This window comes from Acanthamoeba castellanii (genome assembly GCF_000313135.1).
Source record: "Acanthamoeba castellanii str. Neff unplaced genomic scaffold scf7180000084669, whole genome shotgun sequence".
Taxonomy (NCBI): domain Eukaryota; phylum Discosea; order Longamoebia; family Acanthamoebidae; genus Acanthamoeba; species Acanthamoeba castellanii.
Window position 1 is genome coordinate 771064 of NW_004457554.1, and position 21487 is coordinate 792550.

A 21487-nucleotide genomic window follows, 5' to 3' on the forward strand; every position below is an offset into this window, starting at 1 on the left:
TGCTCGCAATCTGGATTGTAAAGGGCGTTGAGACTCCAAACACGCAAGAATGTGTGCTGCTTGGCAAAGAGGAAGACCACAAGGTACCCTGATCAAGCGTGCTCAAGTCCCTTGACGCCAGCCTTGATAGCGTGGAGGAGCTCCGCTTGCGTCCTCTTCAATTCCTCCCGGGCTTGCTGGTATGCCCTCTTCGATTCCTCTTGGGCTTGCTCGTACGCCCTCCTCAGTTTCTCCTGCGCAATCTCGTTCTCTCTCCTTAATTCCTCCTGCGCTCTCTTTGATTCCTCCTGGGCTTGCTCGTACGCCCTCCTCAGTTTCTCCTGCGCAATCTCGTTCTCTCTCCTTAACTCCTCCTGCGCTCTCTTCGATTCCTCCTGCATCCTCTTCGATTCCTCTTGGCCTCGCTCGTACACCCCCTTTGCATCTTCGAGGACGCGAATCGCGGATTCCAACACGCCTTCCAGTTGTGTCGCCTTAAGTTCTACGACCTCCGCTTCTGCCAGCACCTGCATAACCAGTAGATGTGAATAATCTTGTAACATCTTGAAGGCAGAGGTGACAGTGAATCATACCTTTCTTTGTTGCATCGACATCCTCCGTCACATCTGTGAGGAGGGCAAAGTCTTTGCGCTTGGCGCCTTTTGCTACATCTCGCGTAATGGTCCCAGAAATAGTGGACCAGCCAGCGGGTGAGAAAGCGATCGCGGCAGCCTCACCGAACGTCGAGTCCTTGTTCCAGGTGTAGAACGCCTCCACAGCAGTTGGGGAAAAAAAGGCGTTGTCCATCTGTGTTGATGTCGCTTCTCTGCTAATTGTGCACAGCAGGGTTTCCCGCCACTTGAACTGAATGCCAAGAATGTGAGTGATCTGCACAAATTGAGCAGAACGCGTTAGCAATATCGCCCCTGGGCGGAAGTGTCTCCTGCAACTGTATGTGCCGCGATAGTTGTGTGTTGTTGTGTGTGTTGTGTGTGTGTGTTGTGTGTTGTGTGTGTTGTGTGTTGTGTGTGTGTTGTGTGTGTGTTGTGTGTTGTGTGTTGTGTGTGTGTTGTGTGTGTGTTGTGTGTGTTGTGTGTGGTGCAATCATGAAGAATCCTCAGCGCAAATTGATGCGGAGGATCCACAGCAAACCGCTGTTCGAGCTGCCGAAGTAGTAGACCGGGGTGGAAGAGCTCCTTCACGTGCAGCATAATCACCACCTCATTGCCGGCCATGGCGATGTTCGTGGTGCCGTTCCAGTACTGGTCAAACACTGCTTTCTCCTTAAAGATTGAAGTGGCCCTACCACTACACAAAAAAGTCAGTTGCTGTTCTCGCAAGTTGGCGGCCGTCGACAAGTTGAGTCAACTGTAATTGTAAAGAAAAAACGGAAATTACCTGTCGTGAACGACAAACCACAGACTTTGTTACGCAACCTGTTCGACATGAAAGTAGGTCCCTCTTCTCCTTCAAATTTTATATTAACTCCTATTGACGTCCCCCCCTCCCCTCCCTGAAGGTACTCGCTTTCGCTTTCGTTCTTTTCGCGTGTGGGTTGGTGGCCCTCCCGACGTCGATCGATGCCTTCTACGGCAGCTGCGACGTGCCGCAGACCTACTTCTTCAGCTCCCCCTTCCCCAATAACATGACCGCCATCTCCATCGTCCACTCGCTCGACTCCCTCAAGTCGGCCGGAGTGAACGTCTCCGTCATCGTAACCAACTCCCCGCAGCTCCTCGTCGTCATCAACGCCACCGCCGACCACGCCCTCAACGTTGATTTCAGCCCGCTCGACCCCACCTTCTCCACCATCCAAGTCGCCGTCGTACGTTTCTCTTTCTCATCTTTTTATTTTATTTTAGTTCTTTTTTTATTATTAAAAATTATTAGGCGACCAGATATTGTTTTATTTATTTATTAAATTGACAATTTATTAAATTCTTTGCATTTTTACAGTCGGACCAGTTCGGAAGCGGAGCGTCGAAGCCGAGCCAGGCCTCGCTGGCGCTGACCCTGGCGGCCGCCGGTTTCGCCGCCGGCGCGGCGTCGGGCAAGCCCGGCATGAGCGTCGCCTCGATCGCTGCCGGTGCCGCCGTCGGCCTGGGTCTCTTTGGTACTTCCGCACGACACGCACTGCACACACACGCACCGCACACGTGTGCGCACGCGCGAGGCTGACGAGGCGGTGACCCTGGTGATGTGGCAGGTCCGCTGGCATCGGCAGAGTCCAAGTGCCCCGTCAGCTTCGTGCACGTGGCCGTCTACATCCCCGGCAGCGTGGTGAACTACACCATCAACGGCGGGAACCAGACCTGCAACCTCCCCTGGTTCTCCGTCTTTTCTGAGTACTGCGACGTCTGCAACTCCAACTTCACCATCCCCCAAGGAAGTACGTTGGCCCTCGTTCATGGCGTGTGCGTGTGCGTGTGCGTGTGCGTGTGCGTGTGCGTGTGCGTGTGCGTGTGCGTGTGCGTGTGCGTGTGCGTGTGCGTGTGCGTGTGCGTGTGCGTGTGCGTGTGCGTGTGGCATTGGCTGACTGGCAACTGTGCACAACACACAGTTGTCTACCCGTGCATCCCTGGCACTCTCAACTGCTGTCCGGGCGAGGTGTGTGTCCCGTACGTTGTCTACCACGGCGTCAACTCCACCAAGTGCTGCCCTCCCGTACGCAGCTCCACCTTCTTTTATTTTATCTCTTTTTTCGAAATGAAGCTAATTAATAATCCATGTTTTTCTTTTTTTATCATTTCTTTATTCTTCTTTATCATTTGGTGCAGACCGACACCGCGTGCACCGGCGCCAGCGCGCCAGCGAAGCGGCTCGACGCAGAGATCCAGAACGTGCAGCAGCTGAACGCGTTCACCGCCGAGGTCGGGCTGGACCTGGCCTCGCTCCGAGCTGCCAAGAGGTCCGCCGAACAACAGCAGTGAGCAGGCCCGGTCTCGCCGGCGACGAGAATTTGATTTGATGTATTTTGTTTTGTGCTAGGCTGAATGTATTGTGTATGTGCCGAATATGTTCTTCAGATATTGAGTGTGTGAATGTATTGTGTTTTTTATATGTTCATCAAGGGTTGTTGGTATCCCTGGCCACCCGGCGCAGGTTGGCCCGAGCGGCGGATGCATCGAACCCGCCGAGACCAACGCCTCGTCCTCGTCCTCTCCCGCCTCCGCCTCCGCCCGCAGCCGCGGCGCTCTTCAGTTGCTTCCGCACGTCCGCCGGATCGAACCCCGCCGGCATCATCCGCACCATCGCTCCACTCTCCTTCCTCTTTCCTCCTTCGCCTTCGCCCGTGCCTTGGTCATGGCCATCATCATCACCACCATTGTTCTGGTGGTGGTCATGGTCGTCTTCGTCGTCGTGTCGCGATGGAGTGGCTGCGGCGGCGGCGGCGTGGAGGAAGAGGGTGTCGCGCCCGACGTCGGGCACGCGGAGGTGGTGCTGGCGCGACGGGTTGCGCTTGAGCGGCCCGCGCGGCCGCGACTTGGTCGGGTGCTGCAACACGCTCGCCGACGAGGCCAGCGTCGACGGCACCGACAGCGAGGCCAACAACGTTGCTGCCTCTTCGCCCTTCTCCTTCTTGTGCTTCCTCTTCTTCTTTGTATCATGGTGTCGGTCTACAGCATCACCGTCACCATCACCATCACCACCGTGGTCGTCTTGCTGGTGGTGTCGCTTGTGGTGGTTGACGCCATCATCAGGGCCGCGCGAGGAGTCGTTGGGAGGGGGAGAGGCCGACAACGAGTCGTCGAGCAACGGAGGGGGACGCGAGGGGGTGGTACGACGAGACGATGGCAACGAGGACACAGGCGACGTAGAACCGCGTCGCTTGGCCGCCACCCGCTGCCGTTCGTCAAGCAGCGGCTGCGCAATATAATAATAATAAAAATAAATTATTTCCTTTAATTGTGGATAAAACAAATAAAAATGGATAACTAAACAATTAATTGAATAATTAATTCATTATAAAACTGAGGAGGCGTATGTACGGCAACTTCGTCACCCTCGCCGCCACAACATAGGTTGCCCATCGCAAGCGCTCGTCTGTCTCGCTGGGCTCAGCTGAGTGTTTGGTGTTTGTGTTGCGTTGGTGACTGGTTTGGTGTGGAGGAGTTCGTCGGATTGGGCACACGAATCACGTTGGTTTGTGAAATGAATTCTTTGCATTCCTGGTGGCTTGTCGCTGGAAGAGACACACACCACAAGGTCTCGGGCTACTGCTGCGTGCGGTGCAAGAACGACTCCACGGCATGACAGAACTCATTCGGCTTCTCGAAGTGCACCCAGTGATCGGCGTCCTGTGTCGTGTGCGTGTGCGGTCGTGCGTGTGCGTGTGGCACATAATAAGAAAAGTGAGAGTAGAGAAAGGAGGAAGTGTGTGGTGGTGGTGGTGGTGGTGGTGGGGCTGTTGGTACGGGGATCATCTCGATCTTGGCGTTGGGGAAGAAGGCGTGGATCTTTTCGTGGTATTCGGGTTTGATGAACTGGCTCTTGCCGCCGCCCACGAACAGGGTCGGCTTCTTGTACTGGAGCCCCTCTTGCGGCTCTGTGGCACACGCACACGCACACGCACCACCGCACATGCACCACCGCACACGCACACCAACTGTGAGCGTTCGGTAGCGAGCGAGAGGTAAACGGTGGCGTCGGCGTACGGATGTCCCAGGATCGGATGGGGCCGATGAAGCGCTTGAGGGCGTCGAGGTTGAGTCGCCACCGCCAGCTCTTGTCGGCTTCGTGGACCAGGTTGGAGACCAGGAACGCACGCAGCAGAGGTTCCTGATGATGGTTCGTGTGGTGTGTGTGTGTCGTGTGTGTGTGTGTGTGTGTCGTGTGTGTCGTGTGTGTGTCGTGTGTGTGTCGTGTGTGTGTCGTGTGTGTCGTGTGTGTGTGTCGTGTGTGTGTGGTGTTTGAAGTTGAGTGCGATCTCAGACACGCATTGTATGTATGACGTACGTGGATGGTGTGGGCCATGATCTTGTCTACGTCGCCTCGACTCTTGATGGCGGTGAGGTCGATGGACTGCATGATCTCGATGTAGTCCTGGACAGACGCAATTCACACGGGAAAGCACCGCCATCAGCGATCAAACCGCAAAGTCTTTCTTCTTCGTCTTCTCCGGCGCGGCGGTGTGGCGCCTACCTTGTATTTCTCGATGGATTGGTAGGAGGTGGGCGCAAAGTCGACGATGATCAGTCGGTCGATGAGGTCCGGGTACTTGAGCGCCATCCGCATGGCCATGTTCCCGCCCTGTCGTGTGTGTGTGTGTTCCGCTGGTTTGGCAACGGTTGCACCAGACCAAGGCGAGCAACGCGTACCATACTGTGGCCCATGAGGGAGAAGGTGTTGATGCCATAGCGCTGAGTGAGGAGGTAGTGGAGGTCGCCAATCATGGCGTCGTAGGTGTGTTCCGGGTGGTGCGGGCTGCTTCCGTGATTGCGCAGATCAAGCAACAGCGAGTTCACATTGCACGCAGCTGTGGGTGGGACAACGCACGCACGCACGCAGCACGACGAAGGAAACGTAAGGCGAGTTGGTAAGTGGTAAAAGGCGAAGAGGGCAGGCACGTACGGGTTATCTTCTTGGCTACCGAGCGCCAGTTGATCCCAGCGCCAAACAACCCGTGCGCGATCGCCTGTCCACACACGACACGACACGACACACATGACACGACACGCACGACACGACACGCACGACACGCAGCAGTCAGAACAAACGGAAGTGCGGAACGTGGTTTGTGTGTGTGTGCTCGTACGAGTGGTGGACGGGAAAAGGCCTTGGGTGCGCGGGAGGTGACGGCGGTGTTGTGGAGGACCACGGTTCCCTCCGGTGGCGGGGCTTTGGCCGTGGTGTGGAGGTAGGGGTGCTCCTCGCTCACCGCAGAGCTATGCAAAGAAGTAATTTTAATCAATCGAACAAGTAAAAGATATTTACAAGAAAGATGAATCAGGCGCACCCACCTGAGCGTGCGACTCAAGATTCGTGCGTGCGATGCCAAGGGAGTGGCATTGAAGTTCACTACAGAAGAGCGGAGCAAGCGATTCCGCATTTGCCGCTGCATGGTGAAAAATAAAAAATAGAAAATAGAAACCAAGTGCCTTTGATTTTAAATAAAATAAAATTCCAGCCCCGCTCAGAGCGAGGCGGCGGCGCGGTGGGCGCGTTGGGACTTGATCGTGGCGAGGGCGATATCGACGAACTGGTTGATCTCCTTCTCAATCTCGTCCCTCGCGTGCAGGCCCTCGATCAGGCGGGCCGGAATCTTGGAGGCTCCCGTGATGGCGCCCACCAACGCGCCGACCAGCGCACCCCTTGAACCACCACCGCACACGCACGCACGCGCATAAACGCAGCACACACACACACCGCACACGCACTTTTTAGACCAGGATTATGCGAAGTTTGTGCGGGAGCGGGCACCTGTGACAGTTCTCGCCTCCGCAGTTGGTGTTGGCGAGCACGGTCTCTTCGAAGCAGCCCTCGAAGTCGTCAGGACTCTGGTCCAGGTACTTGTAGACCAGGTACACGAGCGACGGCATACCATCGGCGATATAGCACGCGATGCTGAACATGCTCCCCAGCACCACTGCACGCGCGTACCAGGTTAGTAGTGTGGAGTGTGTGTGTGTGGTAGTGTATGCTGGCTCGGGCGTACCAGTGTCGCTCAGCTTGTGGGAGACGAGTTCGGCAAGGTCGACGCCCATTTCCTGGCCCGCCAGTTCCATCGCTCGCTTGGCGACCCCTCTGTCGTCGTGGAGGAGCAGCGCGGAGAGGAGCGACGAGTAGAGCGTGCCGAATCGCACCAGTCGGTCCGAGCGGTGGGTGAGCATGACGTGCTTGCTCACCTACCAACGCAGATACCAATGGGTGGTCAGTCCAACGGCTTGTACCGCCCAGCGCGACGTGGGAGGAGAACCAGTTCGTTTGACGCGGACACAGGCTGGGCCAGTGCGGCGACCGTGACCAGAGGAACCGACACCAGGCCGGCCTACACCGTGTCAGAGTACGAGTTAGCGTTTGAAGTACGTGGTCTACCGACGGCGGAGGAGGAGCGTACGCCGGAAGCGGTGTCATGATTCATTTCGCCAGCGCTGTCCTCCAGCTCCTTGCCGAGGACCTTGTGATTGTAGAAGAATTGCCTGAGGAAGGCATCGGCATACACGTCGTTGTGCGAACCTGGCAGGTGTTTGATGTACGCTTAGATAGACAAACACACACTACACGCGGACTCCACCACAGGCACAAGTACCAGGGGTGGTCATAAACTCGGCAAAGTCACGTAGGTATGCCGCAGCATTGTACCCGCGCTCCTTGATCACGCTCCGGCCCAGTACTGCGTTCATATGAAATGATTATAGATTTTTACACATCAGTATGCGTGTACGAGGTCAAGGCTTCGATTGATGGTACCTCGGGCAAGACGAAGATCGAGTGTGTTCTCGCCGGCCTTCATGCCAGCATGGTAGTGTGTGTAAGGTTGCTTCCACAAATGCGCGGTGTCGTGGTTGATCACCTTGCCAATGACCTATAAGGGGGAAAGTGAGGTGCTTAGCACCTGCGCCTGTGTGTGAGCGCGGGTGGGTGGGGTGCCACATACGTCTTTGGAGTGCGAGTTGTTCGTGTTCCAGTGTTTGTACATGATGGTATTGTCCACGGTGTCGGGCGCCGGCCTGAAGTGTGAACCGTAGTCAGGTTGCAATCTCTTGGTTGGTTGCGAGGCGGTATAGAAATGCGTACATGTAGTCTTTGACCCGCCCGTACGTTCGTTTCATGGCCGACACATCGTAGCTCCAGTGCACGGGCATGGAGAGGGCATCGCCGATGTACATGCCCCATAGGCACCCCTGCGTTGCGCACACCATACCACGTTACGCCGTGAACATTCGACATAAGCTTCCAGTGGGCGAGCACGCGCATGTGCGACACGCACCTTCATCTTGTCTTCGAGCCGCTCCAGCCCGATTTGGTCGCCACTGGCCCAGTACTCGGCCCACTTGCCCTGAAACTCTGCGAAGAGCGAGAAGGGTGAGGCAGAAAGGTCGTTGGCTGATTGAAGGCTGGATCGCGCACCTTCGTCCAACAGGCGAGACTCCTCGCGTTTGGTTTGGAGCGCGCGTACGATCTCCTCGCCGTCCTGGCTCTGTTTGTCTTTGAGCTGCAGCAGCTGGAACAGCGACTGCTTGGACTTTGCAAGGGCTGCCAGGGCTCTCGGCCCATCAGTCTCCTCCCACGTTACCTACGCAACCGACAGCACCGCCGTGAGCGCTCCTTCATCGCGCGCGGTGTGTGCGGTGCGTGTGCGGGGGGGGGAGCTGGCGTACAGAAGACGCAACGGCTGAAGGGTAGGCGAGGTCGAGGCCGGACAGGAACGCGCTGAGGTCGTCTGCAGACCACAACTGGAGGAGTGGAGACCTCGGGAGCTTGTTCCTCCACTGACGCATGATGTTGTTGATTCTCATGGCTGCACAAGACTTAGCCCATAAAGGTCATGAGAAAGAAGCTTGAGACGCGTACCTTCTTCTTCAGTTTCTCCTTCTTGTTGATAGCCGGGCGTGTTTCCCATCGATTTTGCTCCTCTGCAAATGTGATGATGAGCAGTACCTACGCTTGACAACGATAACGAGCAATACGTACTGCTCCAACGAACCGCCTTCTCTTAGCCGTCCTTTCACTCGTCAGTATCGCCATCGTTCGTCCCCTGTGCGTCACCATTATGCAGCATTCGTTCATCTCTTTTGTGGCATTTATTTTGATAATAAAAAATAAAAATAACAAAAGTAACCAACAGCCTCACTCGACGTTCGCCTCTTGAGGAAGAGCAGGGGCAGCTGAGGCATCGCCGTTGTGCTCTCCGGAGCTTTCGGGCTCCTCGTTGATGTCGGTCTTGGCGACCTCCTCGACCTGGCCGACAGGTGGCTGGTCCTCCACATCTGCCGCCGTCTCCTCCTGCGCCACTTCGTGTTCGTCCTCCACCTCCGCAGTGCTATGCATGGTCGTCTCCCCGTGCTCAGCCGCTTGCTCGTGGCCGCTGGTCACACTCTCCGCCTCCGCCCCGCTGGCTGGGTTGTCGTGGTCCTGCACTTCGACGCCCGAGTCAGCCGAGGAATCCACTTCCACGGCAGCCTCGGTCTCGTTTATGGCAGGCTCCTCTTCTTCCTCCTCTTCGTCTTGGTCCTCCACCTCTTGATCTTCCTGGTCGTCTTCGTGGTGGACGGCACGCTCTCCGTCGTCGTCGTCGCTGCTGCTGTCATCGTCCTCGACCTCGAGGAACTCTGCCGTCTTCATCAGCTGGGACAGCCCAGAGCCGGCGCCAGCTCTGCGGCTCGTCGCCTGTTGGGTTTGCACGCGTGAATCGGCAGCCCAGTGCTGTTACAATGCAACACATGCGCTAAGCAGGCGGGCCAATAGAGATACCTTGACGCCGTCCCAGATGGACTCGGCCGACTTCATGCGCAGCGGCGACATGGGTCCCGCCATCTGGCCCAAGACCTCGATCCAGATGCGCCTCCGCTCCCGCGTGACGGCCACCAGCCGATCCACTTCGTCGTCGTCTTCTTCATCGCCATGCTGCTCCTCTTCGTGCTGGGCGATGACGGCCTGCAGGTCGGCCAGACCGCTCTGCGCGTCCGGCGATGCGGCGTCGATAGCGCCCACACGTGATCGGACATCATCGAAGACGAAGTCCTTCAGCTGTCGGTTGTCGGCCTGGAGGGCCTTCACCTTCTCCATGAGCATGTAGGTCAGCACCAGCGCGTTGTCCAATTCTGTTCACGGCCGCGCGCGGTGGGGGATCAATTAGCAGCTTGCCCCAGGCACCCAGTAGTCCCAATTCCCATAGTGATCTCGTACCTTGGAAGATGCTCTGCACGGGCTTCACGGAGGGAGTGAGGTGCATGGTCTTGCCGTCCCGCTTCACCATGCAGCCGGGCATGCACGATTTGAGCAGCGCAGCTGTCCACGGTGTGCTCGGATCTCTCTGCACACCCCCACGTGAACAACGACAATCGTTAAAAAGGAGTGACACCAACTTTGGTGGCTACGGAGGGCAATACCTTCAGCGCGTTGAAGAGACGCTTGTCCAAGTTTTTCCACATGTCGGAGGGCAGGTTGTGTCGCTTGGCCGCTTCGCGTACGCCTTCGTCGGCCGTCAGCAAGATCACGTTGCCTGGTAGGGGAGTGGACGACGAACAGAAGAATGCCACGACGCGATAAGCCACCGTATGCACGACGCGGTCCGTAAGCCAAAGGGGGAGGGAAAGGCGATACCAGTCACACCGATCTCCGAGTTCCAGAAGAGGGCGACGTCGATGATCTTACGGTCGTTGTCAAGCGACGAGGTGCCCTTCATCACCTTCCTGCCATAGGACTGCACGATCGAGGAGTCCTGCAGCGCCACCAGGTGCTCGCCTATGAACAACCCCCGAGAAAGAGTGGTCAATCCCTGCCGCTGCACTTGTAATGATATTGTGCGGCGGCACCTTGGTGAGCGCCCAGCATTTCCACAAACTTGAGATGAACGCCCTTGGCCAGGTAGCCATCGTCCGACTGTCAATCGAGAGCGAGGTGAGTGGCTGGTGGGTCGAGTCGGCGCTGGTTTCAAGAGAAAAGAAAAGTGACCGCACCTGCAGAGACAGGATGTTGCGAATCAAGGCCGGCTTGCTGGACTTGAGGTGATCCAGCTCTCGCATCACCGTGTCTGTTCAAGATTGACGCCATAATAAATGTTAGCAACAATAAAATCGACCAAGCATGGGCTATGCGCGGCACGCGCGCTCGTACCGGTGATAATGAGTGTGACTTGGTCGCCGGGCTTGGCCAGGTTCTCTCCGAACTTGCCCTTCTTGGCACGCTCCACAAGGTTCTCAAAGGTGAAGACCGGGAACTCGGCCGTGCTGTCGCGCGCGCCACCTCCGCTGTTCGCCCTCGCGTTCTTGGTCTGGCCCCGAGCCTGCTGCTTTTGCTGCTGCTGTCTCTGTTGCTGCACGACGCTTTTCTTCGTCTTGGTGTAGCTGCTGATCTTCTCCACTTTCCTCTGCACGACCTTCATCACCTCCTCGGCGGCCAGCTCTTCGTCCTCCTCCTCGTCGTCATCATCACCGTCGGAATCCTCATCGTCGGAATCGATGTCTTCGTACTCTTCCTCCTCCGCCTCAGCGATGCTCTTGAGCTGGGCCATGTCGCTCTCGATGTTCTTCGCACCCTTGCGCCACTCGCTCATGCGCAGCACGGCGCACGTGTCCAGGAAGATGTAGGTCGGCACGTCCCGCAGCAGGTCCTCGTCGCTTCCGCCGACTGCCTTCTTACTATTGTTGCTTTCCGCTGGCGTCGTTGTCGTGGTTGTGGTCGGCGCCTCGGACTTGCGCGACGGGGTCCGCGCAGCAGCCGACCTGGCCGCGGTCTCCTTTCTTTCGCCGTCACCGATGGCCTCGACAGTGGGCTTTGATTGTTCGCTGACTGCCCGATCGGTGGTCTTGCTGGTCGCCGCTGGGGCAGGCGCTGATGGCGTGGCGGCAGCAGCGCTGCTGTCCTCCTTCTCGCGGCCAAACGCGCGCGGGTCTTGTTGTCCGAGGTTCTGTTTCTCGACCTGCTCCTTGGCGAGCTTGACTTTCGCCTTGGCCATCTGCAGATGCGACGAAGCGCCGACGCTCTCCGAGTACTGGAGCTCCGCCACGTAGAGGTGCAGCTGCAATGGCATCAAGCCGGGTGTTAGTAGAGAGGAGCAGAAACACATAAGGCCTACCAACAATGCAAAGGCGGGATTCAAGCACCAATGGAGGAGGCTTGCGAGCACACTTCGACGGCGCACACTGTAACCTGTCCTTGACTCGGCAGTAGGAGATGCCTGCATGTGCAACGTCCGAGAAGAAGAACGTGAGAGAAGTAGCGGTGTACAGGTGCCCGGAGGTGGTCGGTACTCTCATCGTGCAGGAACTTCTTGGCCTTCTCAAACGAGACGTAGTTCCACTCGAGCCTGAGCCAGAGCGGCCTGGGCGGCTTGACTCTCGCTTCCTTGGTAGCCATGAACAGCTCCTGTGCGCCTGCGGTATGCATACCATGTATTCCGTTGTAAACGGTCAGTTGCGTCACGCGCGTGACCGAGCATGAATGATAAGGCAGAACGCACCCTTGATGGTCAGCCTGTTGTGGCTCAAGTGGATCTCGAACACGAAGCTGCGGCTCTCTTTCACAAACGAAGCGATTGCTGCCGCGCCGTCGTCGCCTGTTGACAACCCGCACAAGTAACCACCGTAAGATCCTATGGTCAGAAACGACAGCGAGAGCAGCGTACCAATGATGTTCTTGTAGAGATAGAATCGACGCAACTCCACCTTCGAATCTACGCGCTTCGCAAAGGCGATCAGAAGCTTAACACCTTCGTCTGTGATCTGGTTCTCCTGCAGATGCCAGTTCATGCCGGGCGGCTTGCTGTCCTTCGTGCTCGTCTCGCCGCTTTCGCTCTTCTTCTTCGACTCCGCTGAGGCTTCGCTCTTCGTCGTCTGCTCGTCGTTGCTGTCGGCCGTCTCCTCGTCCCAGCCCTTGGCGTGCATGTTCAGCAGCCACCCGAGGCTGCGACGGCCGCCGTCCGCGCTCTCGAACCAGACGATGAATCGCTCGAGGTCGCGATCCTTCAGCTGGAATTCGTTGAGGTAGATGTTGATGACCTTCTTCACGCGATCGTAGTTCACCGCGTCGCTCCACTGGCCCAGCACTCGCTCCCGCTTGTGGTGTCGGTACTGTCCGCCGCCGCCGCCGCCTCCGCTGTTGCCCAGCGCCTTGTAGCCACCGGCCTTGGCCTTGGGTTGGTAGGGAGAGGTGCCGCCGCCGCGTCCACGGCCACCACCGCCTCCGTCGAATCCGCCCTCGCCGCCACCGTAGCCGCCACGGCCGCGGCCGCGGCCACCGCGACCGCTGAAGGGCGACGTGGCGGGTGACGGCCCTCGAGAGGGTGAAGCAGACGGAGAACCTGCTGGCACAAACTTGATGCCCGTAAATGTAGATGGTGAGGAAGATGGAGAGGAGGCCCCAAAGACGAATGGCATGGGCGAGCGTTGGGGTGATGGTGCGCCGTGGTGAGATTTGGGCGACGGATGCAGGGGCGACGAAGCGGCTGGGCGGAACGGGAATGCGGGCGATTCCCCGGCTGGCGAGTTTTCATGTCGCTTCTTCGGCGTCGATTTGCCACCCGCAGTGGCTGCAGGGGAGGCAGTCACCGCTGCCTTGCTCGCTCGGTGCTTCTCGCCGACGCCACCGCTCGATTTGAGCGACGATGAGGACGGATGTGCAGGAGTAGTGCCACTCTTTTTCCCCTGCTGCGCTGCGGCCAGCTTCTTGTTCCCGCTTCCCGCAGGGCTCGAGCCACCAGTAGCAGTGGTCTTGCCACCCGCCTTCTTCATGACTCAGATCCCTCTCAATTCGCTCCTTCTGTAGATGAAGGAATGTGTTGCGTTTCGCTGTCGTTTCTTTGGCGGGCTTCACTCCTTTTTTTCCCTCTTTTCTTCTGCCTTTCTCATTTTCTGTTCTGGCCAAGAATGCCAAGCACGCGTAAGAGAGTGCCCGGTATTTATGAGGCATGTTGCTGTTGGGCCGCCCTCTTGGCGACCGCGGCAAAACAGGGTACGCACAGGAGGTTGGCGTGTGGGGTTGTGGTCCAGCGCCAGCACCGGGGGCACTTGTCGCCCGGCATGCGCTCCACAGTCACCGTCAGCCAGCCGAGCTTCTTCGTCTTCTGCTGCTTTGGTGCCTCGAGACGTCACCCCGTTGGCGCTTGCGCTCCACCACATTCATGGCTGTAACGTCGTCGCCACCATCGTCACTGCCGCCATCGGCTTCTTCTGAGCCGCCATGGCCGCCGGTCGCATCACTGCCCTGCACGACGCTGCAGGCTGACACGACGAAGTACTCACTGAGCAGGTCGTACTCCAATCGCTCGCGCTCGGCCCTCTCGCGTTCGCTCTGCGCCAGCAGCCAGAGCGCCGAGGCCATGTCGCCCGTCATCCGCCCGGTCAGGGCGCCACTGGCGCCAGTGCTCGCTTCCTCCGCGCCATCGCTCGACGCTGTCATCGTAGCAGGGTGTCCCCCACGTGGGGTGACGTGCAGCGTGAGCTTGGCCTCGAGCGACGACTTGATGACCCCGCGCTGCCGGGCCTCCTCCAGCTTCTTGTTGACCTTCTGGCGGGCCTTCTTCAACGCGCCCCACATGCACTTGTACTCGTGCGGCAGCAGGACGGCCTGGGCCGAGTCCGAGGATGCGGGGGAAGTAGAGAGACTCTTCCACACATCGAGGGGTTTCCGGAGATCCTGCAGGTGGATCGAGCACGGCTTGGGCTTTTGGTAGTGGTCGCTCACCTGCACTCCCGGCCCAGCCAGTTAGATTATTATTTATTATATTGTCACTTTTATGGGTGATGTAGGTACCTCCTCGGCGAGGAAAGAAGTGATGGGCGCGAGCAGCCGCGTGAGGACGTCTAGAATCTCCTCGAGGGCCGTTTGACTGGACCGCCGCTCCAGACAATCCGGGTCGAGGAAGTACAGCCGTCGCTTGGCGCTTTCGAAGTAGAATCGGCTCAGCCTACACAACACACGGCACACACGGCACACAACTCAGCGTCGGTGCGACCCACGAGAAATGAAAGCGCGGTATTGATACCTCTGCCGACAGAACAGCACGAGCGAGCTGTAGGCGCTGGCATAGTTGTAGGTCTCGTAGGCGTGCTGGACCTGCTGGTAGAGACTGTGCAGGGAGGCCAGTATGTACTGATCTATGCCCAGCATCTTCGGCAACTCCACCCGGTTCTGCATGTGTGTGTGTGTGTGTTGTGTGTGTGTGTCAGTATGGCATGATGGCACGGTGACTAAGACGGGAATGGGTGGCACGCAAACCTTGGCCGCATCAAAGTCAGCGGTGTTCTGGAGCAGGAAGCGCATGGTGGATCGGATCTTGCGGTAATCATCGGCAATCGCCTTCAGCAGCTCGTGCGACAGGACCACGTCTCCGGTGTAGTCCGCACTGCACACCTTGACGAGCGAGCGACGGCGGCGCCAAAGGTCAGCAGCAGATCCATCGGTTACGGTTCTACTTCGTAGCACCAACAACACGCAAGCACGCGTACCCACATGCGCAGCACGTCGGCGTTGTACTGCGAGATGATCTCCTGCGGTGCGACGCCGTTGCCCTCCGCCTTGGACATCTTGCGGCCGTCCTTGTCCACGACGAAGCCGTGCGTGAGGAACGCCTTGCTGCACGTTCGATCCGTCGCCACCAGCGAACAGAACATCGAGCTTTGAAACCACCCCTGTGCGGTGAAGTGTGGTGTGTGGATGTGGGTGTGTGTGGTGAGTCAGCGCGGTGGTGGTCGGCGGAGATGCCGACAGGGAGCAAGAAGAGTACCCGGTGCTGGTCGGAGCCTTCGAGGTAGAGATCGGCGGCAAACTCGCGGTCGAGGCGCGAGGAGACGTCGGACAGGGCCGACGAGGTGAGCACGGCATACGACGACACTCCCGAATCGAACCACACGTCGAGAATGTCCCTCTCCTTCTCGAACAACTGCAGTTTGTTTGAGCCAATCATTCTTAGTGCCAACTAACTTGAAACGGCACCACACACACACACACATACACACACAACACTAATGGCTTGGAGGCGTACCGCGGGGTCCTTGTTGCCACAGGACGTGCAACCAGGAAAGGTCGTGCCGAAGAGTTCGGCCAAAGGCACCTGCAGTGAATGATGAGCGGCGTTGCGCGGATTAGGCCGGCGGGGAGGGGCGAGGCGCACCTGTTCCCAGAAGTCGATTCCGTGCTTCTCGACTCCGTTGGACACGGCCGCCACAATCTCCTCGTTCAACTGCGCACGGCCGCACTGCCGGCAATGAAGTGCCGGAATGGGGATTCCCCAGTGTCTGCCGACGACCGCACGCGCGCGCACGTTGGCCGTAAGCGCATGCACGCGAGCTGCAAAGGAGGATGACGGAGGAGGTAGCGTTAACGTTACCTCTGACGGCTGCAGCACCACTCGTTTCGAGTGCCTAGGAAGGAGAGAAAGCGCTCCTTGCCCTGCGTGCCCTCCACGAACTCGACCTTGTCCGAGACCTCCTTGAGTGCCTGCGCCGTGACGACGTCGAGCCACAGGCGCATGCCATTATTACGATCGGTCGTCGTGGTGGTGGGGGTGGACTGATGCCATACCTTGGCGATGAGGAAGCGGGCGAAAGTCTCGTTCTTGTTGAGCGAGAAGAACCACTGCTCCGTGGCGCGGAAGATCAGGCCGCTGTGACACCGCCAACAGTGCGGATACGAATGCGAGATAGTGCCTGTGGAAACAACAACAACTCATCAGCAAACCATATTGCCTTGGCCAAGCACCATCACCCACCGATCAACGGCACATGCGTGGCATGAAACTGTGAAGTACGTACCGAGATGAAGCAGTCTCTCCTTGTCGTGGAGTGCGCGCAAGGCCCACTGCTGGCCCTCGGTGGTGACCTTCATGCCAGCCAGGGACGCCGGCTGTATGCCCTCCGTGTAGCGGCCGTCCTCCGACACCGGCGAGAAGATCTCCAGCTTGTTCACCACGCCGATGGTGTAATCTGCAGCATCACCAACACCACCGAGCACTCATTGACGTCAACGCACGCACTCACGCGACACATCAGGCCTGGTATGTGGCAGGCAATACCTTCGGGGCCACAGCCCGGTGCGAGGTGCACGACTCCAGTGGGTTGGGCGGTCTCGGTAAAGCCCCACGACTGAAGGATGCCGCTGACGTCAGCTGCAGAGTCCTTCTGAGCCCCAGAGGTAGCTTTGTTGGCCGGCTGAGCGCCCTGCCGAGCGGCACCGCCACCGACAACCGGGCCGCCGGGCGCGGTTGGCTCTTCCAAGTGTGCCTCGTCATCTTCGTCGTGCCGCTCCTTCTCCTTCTTTTCCTTCAGCAGCACCATCTTGTCCAGCAGCACCGGTACCTTGTACACCGAGCCAGTTTGCAAGCGGTAAGTGGTTAGTGCCATGTGTGTCGTGCGTGTGCGTGTCGTGCGTCGCTGTGTAGCGTACCTCCAAATTGTCGACCAGAGGATGCTGCACCTTGAACGCGCTGCGTTCGAAGAAGATGGCGGGGAAGTATGCCAGTATCATCGACTCGCGGCACTTGAAGAGGGCGGCCAGCTTCTCGGCGAGCTCCTCGCCCACGAGCACCAGCACACTTGACTGCTTCACCAGGTACCGCCTGTCAAAGAGTCGCTTCAGCTGCTCTTCCGCCTCGTCGCCGGCATTGCTGCTGCTGGCGGCTGCGGTGGCGGTGGGTTGGTCGGCAGTGACGACTGCAGGATCGTCCCATCGCATGTAGAGGAGCGCGTAGTTGCCCGAGGGGTTGAGCACCAGCGCGCGGTTCAGCGGAATGGTCCACGGTGTGGTAGTCCACACCAAGAAGCTGACCTCAGCTTCGGGGTGCACGCTCACCCCTTTCACTACAAACAACATGGGTGCTCAGCACGTGTGCGTGTGCGGTCATACGTGTGCGTGTGCGGTGTGTGCGGTGTGTGCTTACCCTTGGAGGTGACGAGCTCGCGGTAGGCCGCGGGCAGGGGGAACATGACGTAGCACGAGGGGTCCACCCGGCACCTGTATTCGATCTCGGCGTTGGCCAGGACCGTCTGGCACGACCCGCACCAGGGCACGGTCTTCTCCTTCCGCTCGACGTAGCCGCCATGGACGAACTTGCCGAACACGCGCAGCACGGTCGCCGCGTAGCGCGGGTCCATCGTCGTGTAGCGGTGGTCCCAGTCCGCCACCACCCCAAGACGCTTGAAGTCCTCGGCCTGGTTGTTGATCCACGAGTCGGCGTACTCCCTGCAAGCGAAGCGACGACTTACTTGTGAGTTCGAAGCACACAACACACACAACACACACACAACACACACACATACAACACACTCCTGCTGTGGTTAGCTGGTGGTGGATGAGTGGGTACCGGCACAGAGCGCGCAGGTGTTGTCGATCGATCTGGCCCTTGTCCTTCTCGAGGCCGTACTTTTCAGTGACCTTCAGCTCAATGGGCAGACCTGAGCGTACAGCCCCCAGCGTAAGCGCGACCGACCAGTAGAGGGTGCGGGAGTGTGAGTACCGTGGCAATCCCAGCCGGGAATGAAGGGGCAGCAGGTGCCGCTCATGCGCCGGGCCTTGGTCGTCACGTCCTTGAGCACCTTGTTCAACGCGTGTCCCATATGAATCGGCCCATTGGCATCTGCACGCGCACATCGTGCACGTGTCACCAACGCGTGGGCGTGGGCGGTCGGGTGCGTGTGTGCGGTCAGGTGCGTGTGTGTGCGGTCTGGTAGAGAGGGAGCGGTGTACAGGGTGGGCCGTCGTGTAGAATGAACTCGGTGTTGCCCAGGTTCTTGACCTGGCACTGCTGGTAGAGGCCCTCGTCCTGCCACCGCTTCAGGAGCTCCGGCTCGCGCACCTTGCCGTTGGCCTGCAGCGGGAAGGCCGAGGGGAGGATGTTGCAGGTGGCGGTGAAGCTGTTGGCCGCCTCGTTGGCCTGTTGGTGTTGCTGCGCCGCCGCCGCTGCGCGCTGTTGGTGTTGGGCTATCCTCTGCTTCTTGGCCTCTCGTCGGCTCATCTTCCTTTCCTCTCCCGCGCCGCCCTCCATCTCCTCCCCTTGTGCTCTACAAATCGATCGATTCCTCAATCAGGATTAAAATCAAATCAAAATACCAAAATAATCAACTAAAAGAGGGAGCAAAGCGTGTGGGCACCTTGTGTTCCGGGCGAGGCGGTCGTTGGGGTGTAGGGCAGTGTTTGGTTAGGCGGCCGAGCGAGTTTTTGTGACGGTCACTTTTTCATTTTCCCCAATGCCTTTCCCGCATTTTTCCCAGAGCCCAAGCACTCAGCCCAGAAGCAGCGTTTGGCTCAACATGAAGCTGAGCTGGTGATGATGAGAAGTACCGACAGTGTTGACCCGACCACTACGCTTCATCGACGGCCCACCAGTAGCAAAACGAATTTAGATTCGTTGTAATATAATGATGGCACGCCGTGGAGGCACACATGATGCCAGGGCGTTTAGGCGAAGGGCTTCTGGTTGAGCAGGCGGTAGAGCATGTCCAGCGCGTTCTTGGGCTGGTTGTAGGGCACCATGTGACCTGCACATTGCAATGGTGCATGATTTAGTGATGAGTGTGGTGAATGTGTGTTCATGTAGAACACGAGCAGGGACGTGCGCTGTACCAGCGTTGTTGACGATGAGGTAGGTGAGGCCGTTGGAGGAGCGGACGGAGCCAGCAACCTTACCATCAACGATCCATGTTCCGTTCTCTGTACATCGGCCGTGAGTGCCTGAGTATGTCGTGCGTGTCGTGCGGTGCGCGCGTGTGCGTGTGGTTGAGAGAGAGAGAGAGAGGTGTCGTACTGGCGCTGTTGAAGCCAGACTTGCCGGGCCAGATCATGGTGTCGAGCATCTCGGTGGTGCCGTAGAAGTCGACCACGAGATCGAAGTTGCCGTTGTAGATCACCACGGGAATGCTCTTCAGGATGATCGGCAGATCGAACCTGTACGAGTACTCGAAATCCTTCGACTCGAACGGCGCATAGGCCTGCAGTGCAAAAATCAATAATTAGAATCATTATTCTTTCTGTTTCTAAAGGTAGAATGCGAAATAATTCTAATTGTTCTATTTCTTATGTTTTGACGTTATTTTTACTATTCATAATATTTGTTTATTTTGGTAAATGAATAAGAAAAATAAAGAGGGGGGACGTACGGCGCCGCTGCACGCTTGCCACTGCCTGTCGCCGACGCCGAGCTTCCTCCTGGTGGCGGGCAGGTTGAGGTACTTGCCGATGGGCGACAGGTCGTAGCACAGGGGCGGGTAAGTGCACGGCTCGCGCACGTCGTAGACGTTGACGTTACCGGCAGCTGCAAAAAACCGAGCGATTGGATTCGGTGAGCACACAGTTGGCCAACTGCGCACGTTCGACCACATCGCGCACTTACCGGAGAGGGCGATCTGGAGGACCTGGTTGCAGTCGTAGAAGGCCTCGGAGTAATCGCCGTTGGCGATGTCCGGCAGGCAAGAGCCGTAGAACTGCTCCTGGGTCTGGGCCAGGTCGCTCTGCACGATGGTGGCAAGAAGCGAAAGAGAAAGAGAGCGCACAACAAGGTTCGGCGTCAAAATCAGCGCATCGGAGTGAAAAGCTGCAGAAGAAGAAGAAGAGGTGGCTTGGGCCAAGTACCGAGGAGATGAGGTTGTGGGCGTAGAGGAACGGACCCCACGACTTGGCCATCGAAACGGGGTCGATCAGACCGTCACCGATGGCGATGGCCTGGAGGTTGATCTTCGGGTAGCCGCCCTTGGCGTTCATCTCCAGGATGTAGGCGGTGATCGCGGGAATGTAGTGGCCAGCATAGCTCTCGCCTGGTAGGGGGGAGCGAAGAGGAGGCAAAGCGTCAGCGTCGGTACCGCAACCGCAACCACAACCACAACCACAACCGGTGAGTGAGTGAGATTCACTGTACCGGTGATGAAGAACTTGGACTTGGCGAACTGGGGGTAGGTCTGGAAGAACTTCTGGAGGAAGGTGAACATCTCGGTGGCGACCATGGACTGGTTCTTGATATAGGCCTGGTTGGCTGCATTGTTTGAATTGCAAGAGATGACACACGGGATTAGGGAAGAAGAAAGGAAAGAAAAGAAAAGGAAAAGCGAGCGTGCGTGTTTGTGATCGTACCATACGAGAAGCCGGTGTCGGCGGGCTGATCGACGTAAAGCAAGTTGGCGAAGGAGTTCCAGCCGTAGGGGTTGTCCGACAGGGTCATGTCGGGGTTGATCTTGTAGGGACCGTTCTGCACGACGAACCGCACACGCACACAATTGAATCAGGCTCTGCCGTGCGCGGCATTCCTTCGTTCTTTTTTCGGAGGGGTGGTCTTTTCGTCTTCGTTCTTCTCAACTCCGAGGGGCACGAACCTCGAAGAAGATAGCGACCTCGGACGAGCAGCCAGGTCCGCCGGTGAGCCACAGGACGACGGGGTCGTTGGCCGGGTCGCGCTGGGACTCGAACATCCAGTAGAACAGATTCGCATCTATGCGTTATACACACGGCAGTCAGTAACACACACACTACGTAAGCCTGACACTTGAACGAGAGAGGTGAAAAGTGGCAGGTGACCCCTTACCGTAGCGAGGGTTGACGGGGATGTATCCGTAGTGCTCCTTGACGGCCGAAACATCCTTGGGCTGAATTGACGACAAAGATCAGATTAAGGATCAAAATCTCGAGATGAATAAACAAATGACCGGAACTACACGAGTTGTTGATGGCGAGCGGGGGATGAAAAAGAGGGTGCAGCAGCAGCAGTGTACCATGCCCGGTTCGAGGCTGAGCGGAACGCTGCCGAGGGCAAGCGCGATGGTCGCGGCCAAGCACACAAAGATCACCGCGAACGACGCCTTCATCTTCTGGAGCTTTGAGACCTAAATGACCGCCAAGCAAGCGTGCCGGTTGGCGCAGGCGC

General features: G+C 58.0%; 6 protein-coding genes and 1 pseudogene across 6 annotated transcripts; 1 reads left to right on the forward strand and 6 right to left on the reverse strand.

The window, feature by feature from the left end:
* Nucleotides 1–92: 92 nt before the first annotated feature.
* Nucleotides 93–593, reverse strand: ACA1_116520 (NCS1 family transporter; the record flags this gene model as incomplete). The annotated part of the gene is made up of 2 exons (XM_004342242.1): nt 93–506; nt 573–593. The coding sequence occupies 2 exons, from the start codon at nt 591–593 to the stop codon at nt 93–95; spliced, it is 435 nt and encodes a 144-aa protein (XP_004342291.1).
* A 1031-nt stretch (nt 594–1624) lies between these two features.
* ACA1_116530 (uncharacterized protein) lies at nt 1625–2909 on the forward strand (the record flags this gene model as incomplete). Its single annotated transcript, XM_004342243.1, has 5 exons — nt 1625–1804; nt 1936–2092; nt 2186–2368; nt 2540–2643; nt 2757–2909. The coding sequence occupies 5 exons, from the start codon at nt 1625–1627 to the stop codon at nt 2907–2909; spliced, it is 777 nt and encodes a 258-aa protein (XP_004342292.1).
* A 136-nt stretch (nt 2910–3045) lies between these two features.
* Nucleotides 3046–4010, reverse strand: ACA1_116540 (uncharacterized protein; the record flags this gene model as incomplete). The annotated part of the gene is made up of 2 exons (XM_004342244.1): nt 3046–3843; nt 3969–4010. 2 exons carry the CDS (start codon nt 4008–4010, stop codon nt 3046–3048), a joined length of 840 nt encoding a protein of 279 aa, XP_004342293.1.
* Nucleotides 4011–4193: 183 nt separating this feature from the next.
* Nucleotides 4194–8667, reverse strand: ACA1_116550 (hydrolase, alpha/beta fold family; the record flags this gene model as incomplete). Its single annotated transcript, XM_004342245.1, has 22 exons — nt 4194–4277; nt 4395–4525; nt 4635–4758; nt 4936–5022; nt 5122–5229; nt 5298–5455; nt 5551–5614; nt 5735–5864; nt 6150–6290; nt 6400–6565; nt 6635–6824; nt 6896–6967; nt 7037–7155; nt 7229–7312; nt 7390–7504; nt 7577–7649; nt 7717–7823; nt 7910–7986; nt 8050–8215; nt 8301–8375; nt 8494–8580; nt 8614–8667. 22 exons carry the CDS (start codon nt 8665–8667, stop codon nt 4194–4196), a joined length of 2412 nt encoding a protein of 803 aa, XP_004342294.1.
* Nucleotides 8668–8769: 102 nt separating this feature from the next.
* On the reverse strand, nt 8770–13019 carry ACA1_116560 (uncharacterized protein; the record flags this gene model as incomplete). Its single annotated transcript, XM_004342246.1, has 12 exons — nt 8770–9309; nt 9394–9743; nt 9829–9955; nt 10032–10144; nt 10246–10386; nt 10458–10524; nt 10602–10675; nt 10759–11662; nt 11872–12017; nt 12104–12199; nt 12269–12916; nt 12944–13019. 12 exons carry the CDS (start codon nt 13017–13019, stop codon nt 8770–8772), a joined length of 3282 nt encoding a protein of 1093 aa, XP_004342295.1.
* A 521-nt stretch (nt 13020–13540) lies between these two features.
* Nucleotides 13541–18622, reverse strand: ACA1_116570 (annotated as a pseudogene).
* A 413-nt stretch (nt 18623–19035) lies between these two features.
* Nucleotides 19036–21428, reverse strand: ACA1_116580 (carboxypeptidase Ylike protein; the record flags this gene model as incomplete). Its single annotated transcript, XM_004342247.1, has 11 exons — nt 19036–19115; nt 19201–19287; nt 19382–19565; nt 19734–19888; nt 19967–20084; nt 20206–20387; nt 20489–20602; nt 20701–20815; nt 20940–21055; nt 21149–21209; nt 21336–21428. The coding sequence occupies 11 exons, from the start codon at nt 21426–21428 to the stop codon at nt 19036–19038; spliced, it is 1305 nt and encodes a 434-aa protein (XP_004342296.1).
* Nucleotides 21429–21487: the final 59 nt, after the last annotated feature.